Below are 24,733 nucleotides of genomic sequence, written 5' to 3'. Positions count from 1 at the left end.
GATTCCCCTACTGCGGTTTGATACCTGCCTCACGCACCAAGCACACCGAAACCACCTGTCACTTTGATCTCCCCATCATTCAATATTCCTGCTAATCTAGGGATTGCCCCCAGTGCGTCATGAATTCCTCAACCTACAAGTCAACGCTATATTGTGCTTAGATTAAACAGGCCAAGCTCACCTTGTTACCACATAAAAGTACTTCTGGATCAATAAAATGTAATTAAATGACAGACCTCGGCTAAGTACAGAGGATGGGAGACACAATTAACAGCCTGGCAAAGACAGGTTTTGCTCAGTGAGTAATACATCTCTGCCACCCATGGAATTATCCCAAATATGTCCCATCCTAATGTAAGGCCCTATACTAACTCCATTGTAAATTCATAAGGAACACCTATTCTATGGAGTTTATAATGCTTGGTGAATGCTTGTAGGCATATACGCACATGCACGTGGCACGTGCACATATACACACACACACACACACACACACACACACACACACACACACACACACACACACACAAACACGCATGCGTGTGCACACACATTAACATGCATGCATGTGCTATAGATTCCTACACACAAGCATACTTGCAGGCACACTATGGCAAATCCGATCAATATTATTTGCCTCCTTAGTGTGATATCTCCCCCTACTGGCCCAAGCCTAAACCAGGTTTACTGTAAGTTAGTCATTAAGTGAAACCTGCTCAGCATATCACAGAGGAAACAGTCTCTTTGACTGAAGCTATTGTACCATAATTCACACGGTGGCTATATAGCTTTATGTCACACTTGGGTGGAAACACCCCAGGTGTGACGTAAAAGCAAAATGGCCACCGTGTGAATATGGCCATCTTCAATACTTGACATTTCTTACAGTAGAAGGACCAAGTTGTTGCTGTGTAAACTAACTTCTTCATTACTACAGTGCTAAAGTGCACCCTCGAAGACAAACACCTTTATAAAAAGCTAAATATGTACACCAGTTACGTTTATATTACAGCAATGCAACGTTGAGTCATTAAGATTCCAGCCTGTTAACGGTAATTAGCTGCTGGATTGAGGAGTGGTTGTTAGCAAGTCCTAATGACAGAGTCCTCGTTTAGTAATTACAGCTTACGTCACCCCCTCTTTCAGCAATTAGCTCCTGTTTTAAAGCACTTTTAATGACCCTGGATTTCTAATGTCTTAGAGCGGGTAGTGAGATCCTATTTGTGCTCCAGTAATGAATACAAAGTGCTTGGTCTCTATGTGAATCCAACTCGTGTGGCACTAAAGCTTTCTTCTACTTGACTTTGCAAAGCCTTTAACTTATACTAAAAGCTGCTTCTGTGAGGTAATTGAGACATCTAGTGATTGAACTTCATGAAACTGCACGTTGAGCATTCTATTAGCATGTATTTGTAACTAATGAGGCATTTCTGAATTCAGTGGCATACCTTATTAGCTCTGAAGAACCATGGTCATAGAAAAGCAAACCCTGACGAAAAGTTGGCAGGGTATAGTATTACAGTATTACAGTAGGTTACAGTATAGATAATACATTGGTAGTGTGTGTGTGTGTGTGTGTGTGTGTGTGTGTGTGTGTGTGTGTGTGTGTGTGTGTGTGTGTGTGTGTGTGTGTGTGTGTGTGTGTGTGTGTGTGTGTGTGTGTGTGTGTGTGTGTGTGTGTGTGTGTGTGTGTGTGTGTGTGCTGTATCTAGTACGAATAGTATGTGTCAGTTAGTATGCAGTCTGTAGTTTATGTTTAGGTCTCTGGCGGTGGAGAACCCACGTCGACCAGATGGATCATGTTTAGGTCTCTGGCGGTGGAGAACCCACGTCGACCAGATGGATCATGTTTAGGTCTCTGGCGGTGGAGAACCCACGTCGACCAGATGGATTTCATCATCAGACATACTCACGACAACGGTCATCCCTCTGTCTACCACTGTCATCGCCAAACTTAAGTCATGAAGTCATCCTTCCCAAATACCCTCGCTCCGTGCTCCCTCTTACTGCCAGGTGCACTATTGCATTCCCAAATGATTCAGCTGACATTTGACACCAGTGACCTAGTCCAGTGAGCATCGCTGTTGTCATGATTTCATTATTGCCGAATCCGCAGGTTTAGGTGTGAATATTCCAGATTACACACAAGACTCGAGTGTTAAATGTATCTCCATATCCTATTCACAATTATCCCTCTACATATAGTACAAACCAACAAAATATTACTGTGAAAACAGAACCAGAACCAGACTTGTATTAGTATAAAAAACAAAAAATTAATTGCCATTGTATCTCAGCCAGCTGTGGTATTAAATCTATCTCTGTGTGTGGTGCATGCATCATAGTTGTGCAGGGGGGTATATAAACCATAACCACTTACGTAAACCCTATACAGTACTTAGTTGACCGGCATCGGCATGCTGTATTTGGCAACCTCCTTTTTTCCCTCGAAACTAAATATGTTCGCTGAAAACAGCAGATGTGCAATTTTTTTGTCTAATGTTTTCCTATTTTCGTGCATCATAGGTACCGCGATCTCTTTCCGTATCTCTCGGTCTGTGTGAGGGGGTTATAACAGATTAGGTCTGTAGATTACGTTTGTGAGAGAGTCATTGACATTGACCATTGCATTCAGTAAATATATTCATTCATTATAATGGGGTTTCTGGGGTACTGTAACCCCTTCAACCCTTCCTTTTCCTGTCGTCATCTTCTTCCGGATTAAACACCTCAGGCTCTACGAATAAACACTCACATGTCCACCAATAATATTCTCGAGAGAAAAAATGTGTGTCGGGGACCAGTCACAAACATTACATCAACAGGAAGCCATATTCAGGCTCGTAACAATTTCCCCAGCTGCCTTGTATATTAGTATTTGGAAGCAGATTCGTGTACTGTTGGAGGCTGCCTTATTTATTACCATTGAATGAAAAGAGCCATTGTGAAACATTTTAAAAGCTTCAGGGGGAAAATTAGTTGTGTGAGCATCGCTAAACATTCAACAATTCAGAGTATGCCGATGACCATGGTGGAAAGGTATCTACTCCAGTAAATGGCTCATGTTGTTGTGGCTCAGGGGAATTTCATTACCTTCCAGTAAATATTTTGTTTTTGTGACTGAAGTAAATTCTGCTGCCCAGTTCCCGCTCTGCGTATTAACTGGACCTTAGCCACAGTCCAGTAGGCACTGGCTACCTTGGTCGGTAGCCAGCATGACTATTCATAACTGAGGCATTGTCAAACATCTCGGTGCTACTACAGAATACAGAAAATTCTGCACTAAAATCTGAAAGTCATCAAATTATCATGAATGGTTCACAGTCACTGGGAGCCTATATGATCGTGCCCAGATCAGTTGTAACAACGTAACAAAACAAATCTTCCTCTTATTTTGTATTATTCTTTACATTTTATTCTTTACATTTAGTCATTGATTGAGGGAAGACCACAGTTCCTTATCCAAATGTCTTTTACAAATAGCATCTTAAAAACGGTCTACCAGATAAATCCTGCATTATAGTAGACCTGTATTAATCCCAAATAAGAATGCCCTTCAATAAGCCAGCCCTGATCAGCTTTGCGTAGTTGCATACAAAGTAAAATTATTTAATAGAAAATGACATTTGACTGTCCTGTACCTTTTAAGGACATATTATGAATACAGGCATCTCTCTATCTGACTTTATGACACCTAGACGTCTCTATCGGACTTTATGACACTGCTTGAAGCGTTGTAATTTCTGAATTGTTTTCTTTATTGTGCTAAACTATTGAAGACCACATCTGAATTTGCTTAGGTTATCTTAATATGCTTGCATAGTTCATCCTACAGTAGATGTATGTACAGGAACTCATCCAAGGCCAGGGGAAGAGAGCCAGAAATCTATGCTATGATATAGCCAGCCATACTAAACCATATGTTATCAAGTGATACACTTCTGTTGCAGTGCACTGACGGAGAACAGGAGACCAGCTCTGTTGAAACTATGGCATTACTGTGGGCGATTTTCCAGAGGAAATGGTTACATTTGCCTTTTCAGAACTGTACACACACTATGAATTAATTATGTTTGCTGGGGGGATGAAGTCCCAGGTGTGTGTGCGTGAGTGCGTGCGTGCAAAAGTGAGAAGATAAGGCTGTGTGTGTGTGTGAAGCCGTGAGGATCAGTATGAAGGGCTATTCTCTCAGGCTGTTAATCCCTCTGTGTGTGAGAGTCACTGCTGGCGGTCACGCACAAGGACAGTGTTTTCATTTAGGATTGCTCACATAACACACCCAGACATGACCTGGTCCCTAACGCTCACTCTCTCTCACTCTCTCTCTCTCTCACTCTCTCACTCTCTCTCTATCTCTCTCTCACTCTCTCTCACACTATCTCTCTCTCTCTCTCTCTCACTCTCTCTATCTCTCTCACTCTCTCTATCTCTCTCACTCTCTCTATCTCTCTCACTCTCTCTCTCTCTCTCTCTCTCTCTCTCTCTCTCTCTCTCTCTCTCTCACACACTATCTCTCTCACACTCTCTCTCTCTCTCTCTCACACTCTCTCTCTAATGGTAGCTTCTAGAAATACAAATTGATTTGATTATGAGTTGTGTTAACTGTTAAAAGTAATTCATAAAATGGAGCACACAATGCAGCCCTGTATGGCCAATCCTTAATGCTGCATGAGGAAAATTTTAATTCACATACAGCAAACAAATCATTTCTGGTGGAATTACTTTTTCTCATGTGAGCCAAGTGTCCTGGTCCTCCCCACTGCAGTGGTTGTGGACAGACTGGACACATCATCAGCCACACAGTAAAATCACAGTCCATTTTTACACTCTCTGGGTCAAATGAACAGTCAGCATTTTACTGTGCACATAGGCTAGCCCTCTGTACACATAAACCACCACCAGTCTACTCTTCTGTTCTTTATAACCACCAAGTTTGACGTCCAACATCACTCACGACATGGTCATTTTAGTAATTATATATCTTGACATGAGCTTCCATTCTGTATGATAAGCTTTGCATTCACGATGTGTCGTGAACTTGTAGATCTGCACGCGACAGCTTCATGCAACAACGTATAAATCAGGCTTGATGTCTCATGCAGCAGCTTTCCTCTCTGAAGCGTCTGTCTGCTGAGGTTTGAATCGTAAACATTCAGACACACCTGCTGCCCATTCTGCTCATAACATCCTCAACTCTCTCAGTTTTTGGCGACCTGAGCAGCTTTTTTGAACCGCCCCCGCCACCCCCCCCCCCCCCCCTTCAAGACCGTTAGATTACATAAATGCAATGACATCGGCTGTGAAAGAATGTCTGTCTGCTCTGCTCCTGTGTTCTCCATTAACACCCCCCTCCCACCCCCCACCCTGGGAGAGTTTGGGCCAGTAAAATAATCTGGTTCTGTCTTTGCTACTGTTTGTCCCTCATAGCCCATGCCTTTGACTGTTTTTGTTTTGTCTGTCTTCTTGTATTCTACTCTCTGTCATTGTGATCTGTTCAACTGACTTCCCCATCGGTTATGTTTTTGTCTGTTGCTCTTTGATGGTCTATATACTGTCTGTCTTGCTATCAGTCCAGAAATCCTTCTTTCCATCTGAAAGCCAATTTATAGATTGCTCACTAAGAATAGCAGATTTCCTTGCATGGGGAATAATAGATTTCCAAGTTAAATTCCAACAACAATAAGCATGACATAATTTGTTTTTGTGTGTGTCTGTGTTTTTTGTTTTGGTCCTAGATCATGCAGCAGATGAGTGACCATCGTTATGACAAGCTGACAGTGCCTGATGACCATGCTGCCAACTGCATCTACATGAACCTTCCCAACAAGGGGCATGTCCTGCTTCACTGTACTCCAGAAGAGTATCCAGAGAGCGCTAAGGTAATACACACACACACACACACACACACACACACACACACACACACACACACACACACACACACACACACAAAATTATTCCTTCCGTTCGCTCTTGTGGGGACAGTGGAAGAAATCTTGACAGACCAGACATAATATTAGTATGTCTGAAAAAATGGACATGTTTTTATTTATTTTTAGATCATGACACTTGTGATGTTATGGTCCACTGCTGTTGTTAATGATTGTTGTATAGTCTGCTTCTGTATAGAAAGGCTGAGCAGAGGCTACGTTATTTAAACGCTTAGCTGTCACTCCACATCACAGCAAGTCACAACCAGCCCCATATTCTCACAGGATCAAACCCGACACCCTGCAATCTACTGTACAGAAAAACAAAATCCGCTCTGAGGCTAAAAACCCCAACCACCGGCAGTTATTTTTAGAATGAAGAATTCACAAAATTATGCCCCTTTGGGTTCGGATGCACCATGGACTTGACAGCCGTCTCAATATTTTCCAGAAGGATTAACTGGGAAGCTGAACTTGAACATCCTAAAATGATTTGTGTATCTCATATGCTTCATGCTGTGGTAAAGCATCATCTAATGGATGGGGTTCGTCTGCGTATTCAGACTGGGAGCCTTATTTGTTTTGTGTTGGATCCCATTCTGAAGAAAACACACTAGAATGTCTCCTGGGAACCAGAAGCATCACGCTGCTTTATTTTATAACCTGTTGATGACAACATGACAGCGCTGAGCTGTGTCTGGTACACAATGTTTACATAATGTACATAAACATAAGCACCATGGGAATTCCCTGGGGTAGTTTATTTAGTTATTTATACCAGTATCGACCAAAATGTTTGAAATAATTATATTTGGAACACAAACAGGAATACAAACTTTTAAAAACATGCAATAATCCTGGTCTCTAAACTGCCTCCCCCTGGCCAGCCGGGGCGCCTGATGGAGGGGAAAGGAACTGGTTGGAATAACGTGTTCCTTCCACGCGCTACGTACGGTCCAACCAGGGAAACTCCTCCCTGTCAGGTGGAGCAACTTGGACACTCAGGCATGAAGGAAGTTTACCAAGTCGCCACGGCGAACATTCTTCATCAATGTCTTCATCAATGCTAACATGCTGTCTTCATCAGTGTAGTATGTCAAACTCACAGATTTCCAAAGTGATAAAATTATTTTGTGCAATTAAATGGTAAAAAGTTGAGTATGTGAATACCAATGATAAGTAGGCCTACCATTTCAGGATATTGTTTACTAATGAATTACATTGTTTCGGTACTTTAAACTTTCTCTAGTGTTAACTCTAAACAACTATCCTCTCTCTCTCAATTCAATGCAATTTAAATGAAGGTGAAGTAAAACTAAAATGCACTTAATCACGGCGAGTTGGTAAACTGGCGAGTTCTCCGGATACCGCCCATATCCCCCCTCCCCTTTTGTTGAAACATTTAAATCTTTTAAAATAAGATACTGTATATTGTTATTATATTATAGGAAATGGGGAAAAAAGGGAATATTTACTCGCAGCCCCCCAAAAATGGGTCCGCACCCCACAAATGGGTCCCGACCCACTGCATGGGAAACGCTGTACTACATTGTTCCCTGGAGAGCTTTGCGACGCAGCATCACTGTTCCCCTCCCTGGGACGGAACACTTTATCATCTCAATGCTGCTCCTCTCCAACTCTAAACAGTGTCAGCTCCAATCTCCAGCCTACATTTAGCTCGGCGGTGAAATAGTTACATAACAGTCCCACATTTACAAAGGCATAGGGGTCATGAGAGAGAGTGGGTGGGGTCGACTGAGGGGGACTGAGGACGTCTTTGCGGTTGGCGGTGGCAACGGCTCCGGAGCACTGGGCGAGGAGATAAAGAAAGCAGGCAGACAAAAGGCCTTGTGAAATCAGCACCCCACCACCACCACCACTACCACCACAACCCCCCCATGGCTGGCATATAAATTTCAACCACAGTAATAAGAACTTAGCTGGACGCAATAAAAAAGAGACACTTTGGAGGTGGAGGTGCCGTAAACAGCTGCAGATTTAGTGATGTTGTGGTGGCATTTGGAAAAGTGGTTATCCTCCCCTCACTTGACCCTCACTCATGCATAACCTGTGGTCTATAACAGTGGTTTTCAAACTGGGGAGCCGGGGAGCCCAATTTTGTATTATTATTATTATTATTTCAATTCAAATTCAGTTCAATTTATTTTACCAGTTTAACCACTTTCAGCCTGGTGTCTCTATTTTGGACATGCAATGCATTGCAATGCGTGGTTAACTTGAAGATCTACTATTTTCACATTTTCTTGATATTATTGGAAACTTATGAAACTTTTGGAATGATTCATACAATATTGACCTGTCCAAAATAGGGACATCAGGCTGAAAGTAGCCAGAGCCTAGTTTGGGAACTACTAGCCTAGACGGATGGATTTGTTAAATGTTAGGGAAAGAAAATGTGTTTGATTTGATCCCAATATGATGATACTAGTAATGAAGAACTGGTAATTGTTTTCATTAAATGAACGGCATGCTAGTGTTTGTGTGTATTTTGTGTTCAAACAGCCAGATACAAGATACAAGATTTTTTTTACAAGTCACGACACAGTCTCACCATTAAAATGTATCTATTATTAAAGACATTACGTTTACACCACTAGCTCTTTGGTCAGCCATATTGCATCATATGAGAGGAATCTGTTTAGTTGGTCCTCCTGGCTGAGACTCCAAGCGCAGTATCAGAGCAGAGTTGAAGTTGGTTTTGAGAGAAAAGTATTCTGGTTTGGACGTCTGGTAGGAAAACACTGGTTTTCTTCTGGAGAAACTCCATGGGGTGACACATTGCTTAACGAGAGTCTTTTGAGACTGCATGGCGTAATAGCTCTACATGGTTTTTTTCTTGTCTTTCTTTTTTTCTTGTTTTATCTGGGATTCGAAGAGCCCTATAGCTTCCTGAATGCTTGCATTGCTACAGTACCTCATATTTTACCTTCATGTCATGGTAATCTAAACAATCTTTGTGAATAATGAGTGTTGTGTAACTGGCTTTTCCTTTCAGTATTGTGAAGTGAGCCACCGTTCAGCCTTTCCTAAAGAGATTGATTTAGTGCTGAGCAATGCTTCCTTTAAACTGCTTTTGTCTTGTTTGTTTTCTTGTATTAATATGGATGGGAAGATACTCCCGGGAAGCGACTATATTCTATTCTAAATTCTATTAACCACTTAAGCCCTATTAATTTTTGTTGTGAGTTTGTCTACTAGCTTTTTTTTTTAAATGTTCACCTGTAATAGCATGCCCAAATATCAGAATGAAAGTGGTTCTTGACTGTGACTTGGAGTCTTTGTATATAAATTATATTAATGAGGGTAAAAGTCTCTAGATTCTGCTAATATGAATGAGAATAATCTAATTCTAAAGTCCCGGAAGTATTATCGCACTGAAAAGGTCTTTGTCAGGGTCTGTTTAGGCCATTAACTACATTTCACATTATTCTTGACATTACTGCCAACAAAAGTGGTTTGTTTAATTTTTGAGGAAGCCATTGGATTCCATCCATTCATTCAGCAGTATGAAAATCAACTGGCTTGAATAAAATAAATACTGTAGGTCAAAGGTACATTATGGCATAATAAATGTATTTTAAAGCATACATTGATTCTAAAATTCTAACCAAATATACGGTAGTGATTCAAACAATGCAGCATTAGCCAGTTATTCAGATTAGTTCAGTAATGGAGAAACAAATGCAAAATCCATCCGAAGGTCTCTGACAGTCATGTCTTTGTCCCTGCAGGTGTTTGAGAAGTTGAAGGACCACATGCTTATACCTGTGTCCAACCTGGAAAAGGTTAAAGTGGATGGAGCTCTCACCTGCTGCTCCGTACTGATCAACAAGAAGGCAAACATCTGAGTATGCTCACAGGCGGGTCTCTCAATACATTCCACCTGCAGTAGGGTTGCCACGGTTTCCCAACCATTTTGGTAAAGGATCGGCACTTTGGCTGCTGGGGATGCATTTAAAAGCTTTTGTCAAAATGGGCAACTTTCTCCACACTGTTCCAAATTCATGAACACAATCCAATAAACGTTCAATGCTATTAGAAATGATTCAAGAAGGTAATGAGTTATAAGTTAAATCATTGTGTCTTTGGTTGCAATGGGAGAAAGATGATCTTTGTGTAACATGTTTTGGGAAATCCCAGCCTGGAGTGGTTATACAGTGGAAAGTTGAGGATGGTTAGTCTAAAGTTAGTCTTTTTCACTGTTGAGTCATCTATATTGTGGTATGGATTTTCCATTCAAGTGGAAGAGGCACTTTGGTTATGTGTTTTAGTTGCTCTCCATGTTAAGACATGCTGATGCCAATGACAACAGTCAACTTAAGCTGACAGAAACACTTTTTTTCCCTCCCGCAATTGGCCTGGGAGCAATTAAACTTATTTTAATTACAATTTGATCTGAGTTATGAGCAGTAGGAGGAGCAGGAACCCATCTCAACCATCCTGACATAATTATTGAGAGACTAAACCCTATTAATTAATCCCTGTCCTTAATGGTCAATGTTTACAACCCTTTAACACAACCATGTAGAACCCTGGAGAAATTAAACCAGATGGACCTATTTAATAGATGATTTGTCTTTCTGTGAAGATATACAGTACAGCAGTGTAGGCATTGTGCTAAGTATATGAAGTATATAACTAACACAAATGTAGACAAAAAAACAGCACTGTATATAGTATATATAGTACCGTATTACACAAGCTGTAAATATATAATATTTACAACCAACATATGCTACTGTATATTTTTCTTTTAATTTGGGCTCTTGTCCTGTGGCTCGCAACTTTTAATTTTGAGAAAAATGTTCAAAATGGAACCCATCCACTTGCCTATATAACAGTACACCCCGGGCACCTCAGCGTAGGAAAATAATTTAAACCCTATTGTATTTTCAAAAATGCATGGCAATGATGCAATATTGAATTTTTTCAAGTTTTTCCCTCACAGCAACATTATGATGAACATTATGATTTAGTTTAGTGATCAGCTAATAAGATATTTTTATAAGAATTGCCCCAATTTAGTCATTGTGTACCCTGTGTATAGTCATTGTAACTTCCCACCCCTACTTGTTGTTCTGGGATGGTGTAGACAACAACATGTTTAGTCGCCAGTCGCTCCTTATTGCTTGACAGTAAAGGAGTTTAACTGGGAGGGCATAAAGCGTGCAAGGAAACACACTAACACGCTATCTCCCCTATTCCGCTTATTGCTAAAGTTCTCCAACTCCATGAACATACGTTTGTTGGAGCACCCGGCCAAACTACCCATGTGCCATGCCACCTAATGAAGATATTGTTGTAATAAATTACAGTATTAATGAACATACAGTATTGCTACTGACACGTGACACCTGTGATGTGCTCTTTCATTACATATTACTTATTGCATTAATAATGATTGTTTTATCCTAAACTACTGAACACCTAAGCACTTATTTCTAACCGTGATAATGGGTGTTCATAATGATTGTTACCAATAGCATTTTTTTAAGTACGTCGGATGAGCTTCTCCAGTTGCCTTGTGACTTTTGTTGATTGTTATTGGGGACTCACAGTTTAGAACCTGCTACCGCCTCTGTACACTGTGTATTCTGTGCTATATGACACTTAGCCAGAGAAGCCTCAGACATGACTGTCATTACATTCAAACATTTAGTTTATCAGTGTGATCGTCAGTAAAAGTTTCAGCAGAGGAAATTACATCAGTGGAAGAAGGGCCAGCCCCCCTGATGGGCTGTTCCACTATAGACTTTGGGATATGGGCAGGCAAGCTGTGATGAAACATGGAAAGAATTCCTTTTGGGAGGAGAGGCTTGTACGCCAGTAAACATTCACTCTCTTAAACTTTCTCTCTTTCTGCCTTTTTCTGTCTGTCTTTCTCTATGCCTCTATCTCTCCCTCTCCCCTACCTTACTATTACCTCATAGACAATTCTGGGGTAATTTATGACAATGATATCATACGGCCTGGCAGTTGGATGCGAGGGTCTGCCATTAAAGAGCATAATTTGTGACACTAGCTGTATATTTTACAGGAGGTCCTTGGCTGGATGGACGGTGATACAATAGTTGCAGTGTATCCAGCTCTAAAGCTCACAGAATTATTCCTAATTTATTCTCTGTCGTACGCACAGAAAATAGCCAATCTATAAGCTCTCAACAGGAGCTTAAATATCTTATAGATGTATTTTGTGTTAACGTGGGAACACCACACACCACATTTTTCTTTATTTCTCTTTCTCATCCAGTTTAGTTTGATCGTCTTAATCTTTTCGTTTGCTATCAAAGCTGTGCATAATTAGTTTGTCGAGCCAGCCTTAAACCAGTTTGCAGCCAAAATAGCTTTGATTGACATTGATCATGTTCCATCATCTTATTGTTGTACTTAATGTTGCTGATGTGATTGTCCATTTTCTGACTCAGGTCTCTTGGTTGTCATACTTACACAACTGGTAACTCAGCTCTCTGACTCTACATCCTCTCAGCTTTTCATCCACTTTGTATAATAATAAAGGTACTTGTAACATCAAACTTGGTGGTGATGTTCCTGGTTTAAATGCATTTCAACCCTCAGAATATAACTGATTCTGATTCATTCATTTAGGCTGACTGCATTGGGCTAAAGTGAAGGAAAAATATATGATATATCATGATATATGATATATCATATATGATATGATCTATGATATAGCACTTTATTGTCAGTTCGCACTGAAATTTGTCTTGCGGCCCAGCGGCCTGGTATGCAACACATATACACATTTGACATAACACAAAAACTGAAATAAAAATGCAGTTACATACATAGAACATAAGGGCACAGAGCAATGTCCACAGCTTAGTCTAGTCCTGGCCAAAAGCCTGATTAAGCCTCAAAGTCGACTGATGGACAAAAGACTTCTTCAGTCTGACCTGAAGAAGTCTTTTGTCCATCAGTCGACTTTGAGGCTTAATCAGGGTTTTGGCCAGGACTATCTTTGAGGTCCATTGTATTATGGTAATGTTTCTATGGGCCGTCCTCCTGGAACTAGTTGAACTGTACTGCCATCGTGTGTCCAAAATGTTAAGACACATTTTCAAGCAGATAGCTGTTATCTGTTCCATTTAATTGAGCAGTTTTGAATCCAAATTGAACCACCTTTTTTTTTTTCTTTTTTTATGATACATTTATAAAAGCTTGGGGGGGGGGGGGGGGGAGATGCAATGCAAATGAAAGACATATACTGTGTATCCTATTCCCTGACATATATTTATAGCTAAACGGACAGAATTCTATTTTATTTGAATGATGAAACCCAGCTGCCATTAATAGTTGGAAATGGAAATGGAAATTGCGGAAATTGCGCAAATTGCGGAAATTGTAATTGCGGAAATTGCGGAAATGGTGGAAATGGAAATTGCGGAAATTGCGGAAATGGTAATTGCGGAAATGGTGGAAATTGCGGAAATTGCGGAAATGGAAATTGCGGAAATTGCGGAAATGGTAATTGCGGAAATTGCTCTTCACTTATAGCTATCTATTTTCAGGTAGATTGTTTTATTTTACTCAGCCATATCACTACTCATTTTTTTCATGAAAAAGGTCATAGCTGGGTAATCTATTTTCAGGCAAATTGTGTTTATTGTATTTTATTTTACTCAGCCATAACAATTTATTTTCTGTTAACCAACTTGCTGGCTGGCAGGCAGGCAGACAGCTACTCATAGACAGGCAGACAGACAGACAGCTACTCATGGAGAATTGGACAGGCAGGCAGTCAGACAGCTACTCATAGACAGGCAGACAGACAGCTACTCATGGAGAATTGGACAGGCAGGCAGACAGCTACTCATGGACAATTGGACAGGCAGGAAGGCAGACAGCTACTCATAGACAGACAGACAGCTACTCATGGACAATTGGACAGGCAGGAAGGCAGACAGCTACTCATAGACAGACAGACAGACAGCTACTCATAGACAATTGGGCAGGCAGGCAGACAGCTACTCATAGACAGACAGACAGCTACTCATGGACAATTGGACAGGCAGGAAGGCAGACAGCTACTCATAGACAGGCAGACAGACAGCTACTCATGGACAATTAGGCAGGCAGGCAGACAGCTACTCATAGACAGGCAGACAGACAGCTACTCATGGACAATTAGGCAGGCAGGCAGACAGCTACTCATGGACAATTGGACAGGCAGGCAGGCAGACAGACAGACAGCTACTCATAGACAGGCAGGCAGACAGCTACTCATAGACAGGCAGACAGTAAGACAGCTACTCATTGACAGGCAGACAAATAACTACTCATGGACAGACAGACAGACAGACAGACAGACAGACAGACAGACAGACAGACAGACAGACAGACAGACAGGCAGGCAGGCAAAGAGCTACTCATGTTATGTTATTATGTTATGTACTCATGTTATGTGCAATAATTTGTGCAGTTATGGAAACAGCTCTTTGTGTTTATGCAAGAAAATGTAACACATTTATTTATTTACATATTGTGTGCATGCACATTGTACTTTGATACATTTTGCGAAAATAAAGCAATTGAAAGAGAGAAGTTATCAAGTATCATTAATGTCGTAATTTTATCTACTGGCCCCTGGCCCCTTGCCATTTTTGTAATGTGGCCCACAGGTAAAACTATTTGAGTATCCCTGGTGTAGAGTAGGCACGACATTGAGGGGATAGAAACCATCCCGGTCGCGTGGTTCATCTAACGCGTGTGTCACTGTGAAGGACTGGCCCCATTAAGTGAACGTAGTTGGCGACACAGGAGCAGTGAAAGGGGGAGGGGCCTTCGGATGGCAGTGTAGAGTTTGGCACGACATTGAGGGGTAGAAACCATCCCGGTCGCGTGGTTGATCTAACGTGTGTGTCACTGTGAAGGACTGGCCCCATGAAGTGAACGTAGTTGGCGTAGTAGACGCCAACATGACGATTTTGACGTAGGCTGTTGATGTTGAGCAAGAATAGCGTATTTCAGAAAAGTAATATTTAAACAGTAAATAAGACATTTTTGGCGAATGCAATGTAGTCTATATGTTTTGTGGGAGTGTGCAGGTTTTATTTTGCATAGAGAGATGTGTGGTGGAAGTGTGGTTTGGTCGGAGATAGAGCACGAATGAACGGCCATGTGCTCATGTACCCCCTGTCTATTAGGTCAGAAAAGTAATATTTAAACAGTAAATAAGACATTTTTGGCGAATGCAATGTAGTCTATATGTTTTGTGGGAGTGTGCAGGTTTTATTTTGCATAGAGAGATGTGTGGTGGAAGTGTGGTTTGGTCGGAGATAGAGCACGAATGAACGGCCATGTGCTCATGTACCCCCTGTCTATTAGGTCAGAAAAGTAATATTTAAACAGTAAATAAGACATTTTTGGCGAATGCAATGTAGTCTATATGTTTTGTGGGAGTGTGCAGGTTTTATTTTGCATAGAGAGATGTGTGGTGGAAGTGTGGTTTGGTCGGAGATAGAGCACGAATGAACGGCCATGTGCTCATGTACCCCCTGTCTATTAGGTCAGAAAAGTAATATTTAAACAGTAAATAAGACATTTTTGGCGAATGCAATGTAGTCTATATGTTTTGTGGGAGTGTGCAGGTTTTATTTTGCATAGAGAGATGTGTGGTGGAAGTGTGGTTTGGTCGGAGATAGAGCACGAATGAACGGCCATGTGCTCATGTACCCCCTGTCTATTAGGGTAGCAGGATAGGCTATAGTAGGCCTACACATTTATTGGTGAATCATAACCTTCCCAAATTGTATGAGGTAATGTATTGGACGATCTACACGCTCACAATGTGCTGTGTCGTGACTCGTCACACTTTGTGAGGTTGCAGATTGGCTAGTATTTTACATAGTATGCCATACAATGAATTATACAATTACCCCTTATTATTGGTCATGTCCTCCAGATTGGTGTACAGGTTTCCTGTCCCCCTAGTGGCAGCAACCCGATAGTCAAGTCTATCTGTAGGCTCAGCCAGGAGCAAGTAGGACTGGTTGAGAATGTCTGTGCAGGAGTCTGAGTGGAAAGATATACTCGCGCAGGAATGGTGGCACATTGTTGGGAAGACCCTGTTGTTTCTCAGCCCCAGACCTCTGCAGTCATCAACGTGCTCATATATGTATGTGTTAGGGACAGTCTTCTCTGTGTTCAGTGTCACATAGTCTGAACTGACCTCCAGTCCGACCTGAGGAGGTCTCCCCTCTACCTGGTTCGCCTCACTGGTGTCTGGCCCTGGGCATAGGAGCAGGGCGGGATCCCCTGACAGGGTGGGATCCTCCTCAGATATGAGCTCCACCACAGATGCTGCCGTCTCTTCTAAGCATTGCTTGGCGGTGGAGGGAGGATCCTGCAGAAAGCAACACACAAGTTGTTAATTTCTAAATTGCTGCTAAATTCCTGTGACATTGAATGTTGACAATTATGATGATTTTAATTATAAAGACAGAAATTATATAATAGCCATTCTGCCACGATCATGGCCTCTGCGCTGTGTGCCCTTCCCATGTCATGCCCTTCATGTAACACTAACAGTGTGCCCATTTTTTCCACGCAAATGTCCTGCCTCTCACTTCCAAGGCCTACTACTACACTGAAAGAATCAATAATAAGCCGACTTGGTAACCTGACTGTAGAAAGTAACAGTACAGTAAAGAACCTGGGGGTTATTATTGATTCTGAATTGAATTTTAATTCACACATTAATCATGTTACCAAGATTGCCTTTTTTCACCTTAGAAATATTGCACGAATCAGAGCCTATTTGTCCTTGGACGATGCAAAAACGCTAATCCACGCCTTTGTTTTTTCTCGGCTCTATAGCCCATATCGTACGGCATACTATAGCGCGCCGTTTTTCATCATTTTTGAGGATTTGAAAAAAATGACGAAATGACAAAAACGATGGGTTATAGCCCATGTTTTTTGAAATTTTGAAAAAAAAAGTTATCCTCGTTTCTCATCATTTTGGACCATGGGCTATAGCCCATATCGTACGGCATACTATAGCGCGCCGTTTTTCATCATTTTTGAGGATTTGAAAAAAATTAAAAAATGGGAAAAAAAATCCGCAATTTCCGCAATTTCAACTAAAAAATACGGGGAAGCAGCTTTTTGCTTCTACGGGCCGTCGGCATGGAACAAGCTCCCACTGTACCTTCGTCAGGCAGCCTCTGTAGACATTTTTAAAGCTCAGCTCAAGACCCACTTCTACAACATTGCTTTTAATTGATATTTTATTTTTTATTTTTGTTATTCATGTCCTCACTGTATTGCATTACTGCTTGTTCTTAATGCTGTTGCCTTGCTTTTCTTTTATTCTCCATTTTTCTGTAAAGCACTTTGAGCTGCATTTCATGTCATGAAAGGTGCTATACAAATAAAGTTTTATTATTATTATTATTATTACTCACTCTCTCCCATGCGCCTTGATTGAGACCACCTGGGGTTCCCAGCTGTGTCTTTATTGAGTGCTTTTTTGGTAATTTAATAGGACTGAATGTATGTTGATTGTTGAGTTGCCTGTTCACTACTCAATGTTCTTTAGAGTTGGTCGTATGGCCTTATGATTAGTATTGTGTCGTGGTTCAATGATTTACCCATGTTTGGCTGTTGATGTCTGTCAGGAAGCCTTGTAGGACTTTGTCAAGGTTGGGGACAGGTGGCCACAGATACAGCTTGACTTTACTGAGGAAACAAGAAATGGATGTAAGAAATGTAAGATAAAATAAAATAAAGAAAACTTCTCAAGTAAGTTGTTTGAATGTAAAGGCTAAATTATACTCTATACAATACGTACATTAGTATGATGGTAACCAAGTCAGAATAACATAAATTAATCACTTTTCTGTGTGTGACAGGACACCATGGTATGGTAAAGTATAAATCAAGCTTCAATAGGACATACTCCAAACAAGATATTGAATGTACTGTCACATGTCCTACTGTACCTGAGGTATCTGGGGAACAAGGAGATGAAGACAACAGCCACAACCATCATCATGAGTGGAATGCACAGGATGAGGTAGGAATCTGGACAAATCATTTATCATTTCCATTAATCTCTCAAGACTAACAAAATTATTTTTTGTATGGAATGGTTTTCCAGATTGCATTTCCCATTACCAAATATATTATGAAATTAATACTAAAGCACATTATTCAGATTTGTGTTTTACTAGTTTATGTGCATAACAAAACAATATAGAATAGATTAGTAATAACTGTCTCCCTTAAGCAGTAGCAAGTATGCAGTACAGTACAGGACCTAATATCCTGATATTTGAATAAAGCCGTACGGGTTAGTACGGGTTGTACGGATATCTACCTATGTCACTGGGAATATCTCCAGTGATTGCATTATGCCTACCTATGTCACTGGGAATATCTCCAGTGATTGCATTATGCCTACCTATGTCACTGGGAATATCTCCAGTGATTGCATTATGCCTACCTATGTCACTGGGAATATCTCCAGTGATTGCATGGGACCAGTTACTCCAATGTCCTGAGTAGAAGGACCCGTTGGGCTGAGATCTGACCTGGATAATGTAATGACTTCCCGTTGGCACCTCCAGGCATGTCTGGGTCTCTGGACCCTTCAGGGAGACCACCTGAAGACAGAGGTAAAGGTCAGCAGGCAAGTTGTTCTTTAAGGATTCAAATGTCATTGCTGAGGAGGATGTGAATGACCTTACCATCCATGTCCCACCCTCTCCAGGCTGGTAGCGAATCTGGTACTGCAGGTGAGCCGACAGGACAAGAAGAGGGGCTTCCCATGCCAAGCACAACTTTCTGCTCTCCAGTATGTCCTTCAAGTACCCTGGCGCTGTTGTTTTTACTGAGGTGGATACAGAGGTGCATACAGATTGTCTATCTATATGTACATTGACACAATTTAAATAGTATAAAACTTTTCTGGATCAGGGCCCACTTGAAAATCTCAAGTGTTGGGAACCACAGCTTTAAATTGTGAATTGTGTGTGTGTGTGTGTGTGTGTGTGTGTGTGTGTGTGTGTGTGTGTGTGTGTGTGTGTGTGTGTGTGTGTGTGTGTGTGTGTGTGTGCGCGTGTGCGTGTGCGTGTGCGTGTGTGTGTGTGTGTGTGTGTGTGTGTTTTCTCACTGCTGCTGTTGAGAGTGAAGGGTTGTGAGTAGAAGGTTCTCTCGAGGGGATCTGGACCCGGCCCACCGCTGAGCTTGACCCAAATGTCCCCGGACTGGTCTCCATGGAAACGGCAGACAGCACTAGAGTTGTCATTTATGAAGCATTCTCTCCAGCCACATGTATCACTGTGTGAAGTACGTTGAATTTGGACAGGATTCAACGGAGTGATCAGGAAGATGGAGGCAAAAGAAAGGGAACATGGCACCGCAATGTATATCATAGTCAAGGGAATTAATACTCATTAAGAAAATAATACACTGCAAATTAATACTGAGTGTTAAATAGTGTGTAAGTGATATTTTGAAGTTTTGAACTGAACAACAGTACAACACTATTATGATATGATATGTTGTCTGATCAGAGTCTCCCCATCTCTCCATGTCTCAAGTTTGAGAGCAATTTTATCCAATCAGGAGCGATTGGACAGTTCATCCTGTATCCTGAATAAATTCTCTCTCCACATTGGATACAATTACCCAACCTGAAATTGTGTTTACTAGAGAGCTGGAGAAATGGGGACACCCCCGTTACTTATAAAAACATTTGGCAAGTGTGTTAAGTTAAATATTCCGATGGCAATCATTGCTGTTAGTGTAATCATTTTCACATTCTTTAAATGAACTCAAAGTGTAAAAATGGATCCTAATGTGTCAATGTTTTTACACGCAGGATTAAATTGACACTGTACACTGCAGTGTACAGTGTCAGTGAAAATCATTTACCATTATACAGTGAAAATCATTTACCATATTATACAGTACCTTAGACCTATCTTATAGAAGAGATTGTAGGTTGACTTCCTATAGGTGTTCTCATTCCACTGACAGGTGATATTTTCCAGGTCAACGGTGTAGCACATCAACGAAATATCATCTGAAAAAGGATTGTCACATATTTGTATCTGTCTTTGCCTCTTCCTCTATGTTACGGCCCTATGTGGCCTTATTTTTGTGCCTTAACCCTCGTCAGCCTGTTTGCCATCTGTCACCTCTAATGCTGACCCTTTTTGATTGTAGCCAGTGTTACTGTCTGTAGGCTGTGTTCCATGCCTTAGTGCTTAAAAGGTGACAAATTATAATCTAGATTGCTAGTAATTAAATTTAACTGTATTATTTTAAACCATATTCTATTGTATCAATTCAGTAGGGAAGCTTGGTGGGGGTGTGCTGCCATTTTCTTTTAGACCCTTTTAGAGCATGTTTGTTTAGTTAGTCATTTTAGTTTTGCTTGCTGTAGTTTAGTTTGATTCGTTTTCAGGTATTGGAGTAGTTTAGTTTTGGCCTTAATTGGCCACCCCGAAGTTATAGGGCATAGGCTTTCCCCATTTATACTTTCAGTTATATTTCAGTTTCTGTAACCTCAACGTTGGTAACAAGAAATGTACATATTTTTTTTGTTACCATTACTCCTTAACCTCTAGACTCCATATAAGGTCGTAACACTCTTCCCTTTCTTTCTTTCACACATAGGCCTGCCCTACACACCTGCACATTGGGGTACCATTGCATACGCAGGCTGTGACCAGTGGCTCCAGTGTCCTGTGTTGTCTCCATAGCCATGTTTGACTCTCATTTGGACATGCAGCAGCTCTCCTGGTTCCAGGGATGCCAGTGTGTAGACCGGCTTCCTCTCATCTCTCTACAACAAAACAACAAAACAACAAAACAACAAAAAACACAATTAACTCTTATTGATTTAGTTTAACTCATATAGTACTACAGATCAATGAAACCCAATCCTCTGATCTGTAGACCAATGCAACCAATTATCCCCTCTCCACATAGATAAGCAACAGTAGGCCTATACTGTTTGCGAGTATAAAAAACAACTTACAAACTTGTGTTTATCAACTTTAATACGCTCTTCAGTTTTCTCTCCCAGGCTCTTGGATGAGTATCGTATCCCATAGTGTACTTTGTTTTCCCACGCCTTGGCCATGTGCCATTCCATCTGCAGCTGCCTTGGTTGGTCTGTGTGGCGTAGAGACACATTCACAGGTGGATCCAGAAGAACTAAGGAGACGCAAGCATTGGAAAGGGGCTAAATTAATTACATAACCCACTGAGCAAGACCATTTGCTTTTCTATCATTCACACCACCCTAGCCTGGACTGTGGTTTATGTGTGTGTGTATGCGTGTGTTGGTGTTCTTACCATGGTCCTCCACACTGACGGTGCGTGTGTACAAGGTGGTGTTGCTGCTGGTCTCCACTACAGTTAGGTGTATGAAGACAAACAGGTAGATGTCAGAAGCAGGGAATGAGCAGACATGAAGGAATGTCCCCTCCTCTGTCCTCTGGATGCTCAGATTACACCTCTTCTCTCTGGACAGGGGACGTCACACAATGCTGACATGAGCAACACAGACACAAATGGCTCTTCTTGACTACTAAGAACTTTACTTAATCAAACTTTGTGTCGTGCCACAAAGCACATTTCACAGGTTCTGGATTTGTTTTATGTGCTAAAGCTCGGTTTCACATACAATTTGGGCCCTGTTGAGGAGGTGGTGATACTAACCGTACGTAGTATGTTTTGGGAATCCAGAACTTGATAGCAAAAATAGCAGATCTACAAGCTCACAACGTGTCGCAAGTTCGCAACACTATTTCCACTTATATATTATATGTGGGTGTGTGTGTGTGTGTGTGTGTGTGTGTTGTTTTTATCACATGCCCCAAGGGCATGTGATAAAAACAACACACACACACACACACACACACAATCAGAACATGGGGTAGTTCTGATTATAATTGAAACCTATCCATAAAATAGCCACCAAGTGAACAGTATATGTTGTGTAGTGTATAAATATATACATTATATTATACAGTATGTCGGGTGTATTTGTGGTGGGTCAAAATGATTCATACCGGTAGTAGGCCTATTCCATGGTTTACTGGAAAGCCAAAGTCTTTACAATCTTTACAGTGAGCATACTGAAACTTAAACAAAATGCTACATGATAATATTTGCTGTGTGTATTCACTCTACTTCTTTTCTAAAGTAAGGTAAGTAAAGTAAAGTAAGAAAACAATGAGTCAAAGGCATTGTTGGTGACAGGTAGCCTAGACAGCTCGACGGGTTGCTATGGTTTTAATGGTCACGTCATTCACTATCAGGTCACGTGGTGTTGGGGTTCAGGTAGTAAAGTCAGCTGTTCACCGGCGGGTTTCATGAATGGGAGGAGAGGGGGGTGAACCGGGGTGAACGGGGAGAAGTCCAACTTTGTTGACCGCAGCATGCCAGCATGGCTTTATGAACGCAAATACAACGCTATGTTATACCTATAAGTCATTTGCACGTCGCACTATGCACTTTATTCTGATGTGTTTTAAACTGTAATAAATGAACAAAACGCTGAAACACATGGATCTTGGGGAAGTGCATGATTTCATTACAAGCAGCGAGTCTGTCAGGTAAACATTTCCCCCGCTTTAGCCTCTCGGCGACTAAGTTTGTCCCGATGGTCGCCATACAGGCATTTTGCACACACGTATACAGATCATCTCACTCTGGCAAATTCGACAACTCCCCATGTGATCATCAACTCTACATACATTGTATGCTTTTCATATAGTCATTATGTTCTCTTACACAAATACAAACTGAATGTTTTATGGCCTTGCAACTAAACTGTATTGAAAAATAATGAATTACATACTCATCAATCATGTAGTAGAACTCATATGACTTTTTATCTGGTGTCTCAAAGAAGCAGGTGAAATCATCTTCTGTCCTGGTAAAACATTTAGGAATTTTGTCGCCTTCCAAGAGCAAAACATCTGCTCAGAAGGTCACAAATGACACATGCAGAGTCGGTATTAGAGAAATAAGGGTACATTTGTCAATTTGTCAAGTCTATTCAACCAAATTATGCAATGTTATTGCTTATCAAATTGATAATATTTTAATCACAGAATAAACACAGAAAAGGCATGATCACATAAATCTTGTGTTCACCTCTAATGCATCCTTATCGTAGGTAATATATAATCAATCATGGTAGCAAAATAATTGATCCTGTTCTCAAGGTACCTCTGTGGGCTATTTCAAAAGAACAAGCATAATTTATACTCTGTGTACTATTATTATAATCTGTAGTCCGTCAAATAAAACACTGTAGGACCACAATGAAAACAACCCCTCAGGGCTTTTTGTGTTATCCTTGTAGCATTACTTTCAAGTAATCAATTAATCAATCACATTTTATTCTCAAAATGACTATAAACACCTTTTCATCTTTTTGTCAACACGTCAGGCAACACAGTTATTACGTAACTGATTTAACATCCTACTAATACCTGATGGTCTTTGTTATTCTTATTCGGACAATTAATTTGGTCCAATCTGAGTGTAAACCATTTTTTATAATATAACACACTCACCACAATGTCTTACCTTGCCTGGACAGGTGAGGGACGGCTCCCTCCCCTGGATGCATCCCAGATGTGCAGGCCACATGTATCCACAGGCTGAGAAGGACAACCAGGCAACTGGGGGGTAAGTCCATGGCTCGGGACAGTACAGGTGAATGTATCCTAGCCCATTGCAGAACTTGAACCTCGAGAAAAGTGTGAATGTTTTCTAAGCAAATTGAGTTGGTGTATCACTGTGAGCTGGCAAAGAAGGACATGGTTAGCGATGAGGGGTTGGACATATCTGATGTGTTGTGCTTGCACAGGAAGTGTGTTTTGTGTGGATTGAGACATAAACAAAACGAGAGCAGTGGTGGTGGTAGTATAGGGCAATTTTGCCCTACCACACAAAAGATAACTCACAAAAGCTGGATCAATATACAGTACAGCTGTATATTTCATGAATTTCATATTACAATGGCATACAATAGCATCTGAATAACTAGACACCGTCTGTGTCCAAAAGTGCCAGTCCAGATAATCAATCAAAATGATTAAAGGCCTATTCATGAGGTGACCACCGAAACGCGGTGGTCACCTCATCACCTAAAACTAGTATGAATAGAGTGAGTGTGTGAACGTTTGCAAGCTAATGCCTATACAGTAATGTATGTCTGCATACATCTCTACTCTACTGATACTATAATATAGTATCATGAGTATCTCTTTCTGCACAATATTATTGCACAAACATAGTATGTGTATGTCTATATATACAGCCTGCAGGCTGTATATGTGAGGGCTTCCTGCCAGGAAACTGCCCCAGCAAGACCCTGTTTGACAGACAGTGGTGTGCTGGTGGTTGGTTTCAGGAGGAAACCCTCTGTCAGATCAGCCCAGAGCAGCAGGAGTGAAGCTGGTGTTCCTGGACTCCACAGGCCCCCTGTTGCCCCCGGCTGTGGTTTAGTTCTGTCATTTCCACACTTTGTCTGACAAAAACAAAATAGCCCCCTCCCTCCTCACTTCCAACATCAGCACCATCAATAACAACTCAGGCGGTATGAAGAAATATTAAAACGATACATTCAAAATAATCGTTTTCTGTTATGTACTGTATTTAAGAAAAACACATACTAGTAAACCATCACATAATTTGATTTGTCCATCTCCGGCATCAAATGTAATGGAAGTAATGTTTTCATTAACTAATGAGCGCACGTGCCCACACACAGGGGTCGTTTGGGCTCA

General features: G+C 41.1%; 2 protein-coding genes across 5 annotated transcripts in view; one reads left to right on the top strand and one right to left on the bottom strand.

The window, feature by feature from the left end:
• Positions 1 to 12,476, top strand: part of ddah1 (dimethylarginine dimethylaminohydrolase 1) — a 90,464-nt gene extending 77,988 nt beyond the window's left edge. For all 3 annotated transcript variants that reach the window (XM_080770720.1, XM_080770719.1, XM_080770721.1), the window contains exons 5-6: positions 5,736 to 5,879; positions 9,683 to 12,476. In XM_080770720.1, the coding sequence (XP_080626846.1) occupies positions 5,736 to 5,879; positions 9,683 to 9,799 (261 nt within the window). In that variant the 3' untranslated portion in view covers positions 9,800 to 12,476. The remainder of the gene's footprint in view (positions 1 to 5,735; positions 5,880 to 9,682) is intronic.
• A 3,197-nt stretch (positions 12,477 to 15,673) lies between these two features.
• Positions 15,674 to 23,692, bottom strand: mpl (MPL proto-oncogene, thrombopoietin receptor). 2 transcript variants are annotated; one of them, XM_080770394.1, is made up of 12 exons: positions 23,516 to 23,692; positions 22,792 to 22,912; positions 21,282 to 21,451; positions 20,962 to 21,140; positions 20,613 to 20,766; positions 19,890 to 20,001; positions 19,087 to 19,253; positions 18,662 to 18,804; positions 18,418 to 18,577; positions 17,915 to 17,996; positions 17,564 to 17,651; positions 15,674 to 16,314 (listed from the first exon to the last, which is right to left on the bottom strand). In XM_080770394.1, exons 1-12 carry the CDS (start codon positions 23,589 to 23,591, stop codon positions 15,844 to 15,846), a joined length of 1,923 nt encoding a protein of 640 aa, XP_080626520.1. In that variant the 5' UTR covers positions 23,592 to 23,692; the 3' UTR covers positions 15,674 to 15,843. The 2 variants fall into 2 exon arrangements, with proteins under 2 accessions (XP_080626520.1, XP_080626519.1); XM_080770393.1 differs by having other exon boundaries at positions 23,529 to 23,692.
• Between the last annotated feature and the right edge of the window lie 1,041 nt (positions 23,693 to 24,733).

The sequence above is a fragment of the Protomyctophum bolini genome, assembly GCF_963924005.1.
Source record: "Protomyctophum bolini genome assembly, chromosome: 8".
NCBI classification, from domain to species: domain Eukaryota; kingdom Metazoa; phylum Chordata; class Actinopteri; order Myctophiformes; family Myctophidae; genus Protomyctophum; species Protomyctophum bolini.
The sequence above is the reverse complement of the archived record's forward strand: the minus strand, read 5'-3'. Positions and strand labels throughout refer to the sequence as shown.

Excerpts from the sequence above, each read along its gene's own strand:
- mpl (XM_080770393.1), bottom strand. The coding sequence starts at position 23,640 with ATGGACTTACCCCCCAGTTGCCTGGTTGTCCTTCTCAGCCTGTGGATA. Across the intron at positions 21,452-22,791 it reads TTCTACTACATGATTGATGA|AGAGAAGAGGTGTAATCTGA; the intron begins GTATGTAATTCA and ends TCCCCTGTCCAG. Across the intron at positions 20,767-20,961 it reads AAGTTGATAAACACAAGTTT|AGAGATGAGAGGAAGCCGGT; the intron begins GTAAGTTGTTTT and ends GTTTTGTTGTAG.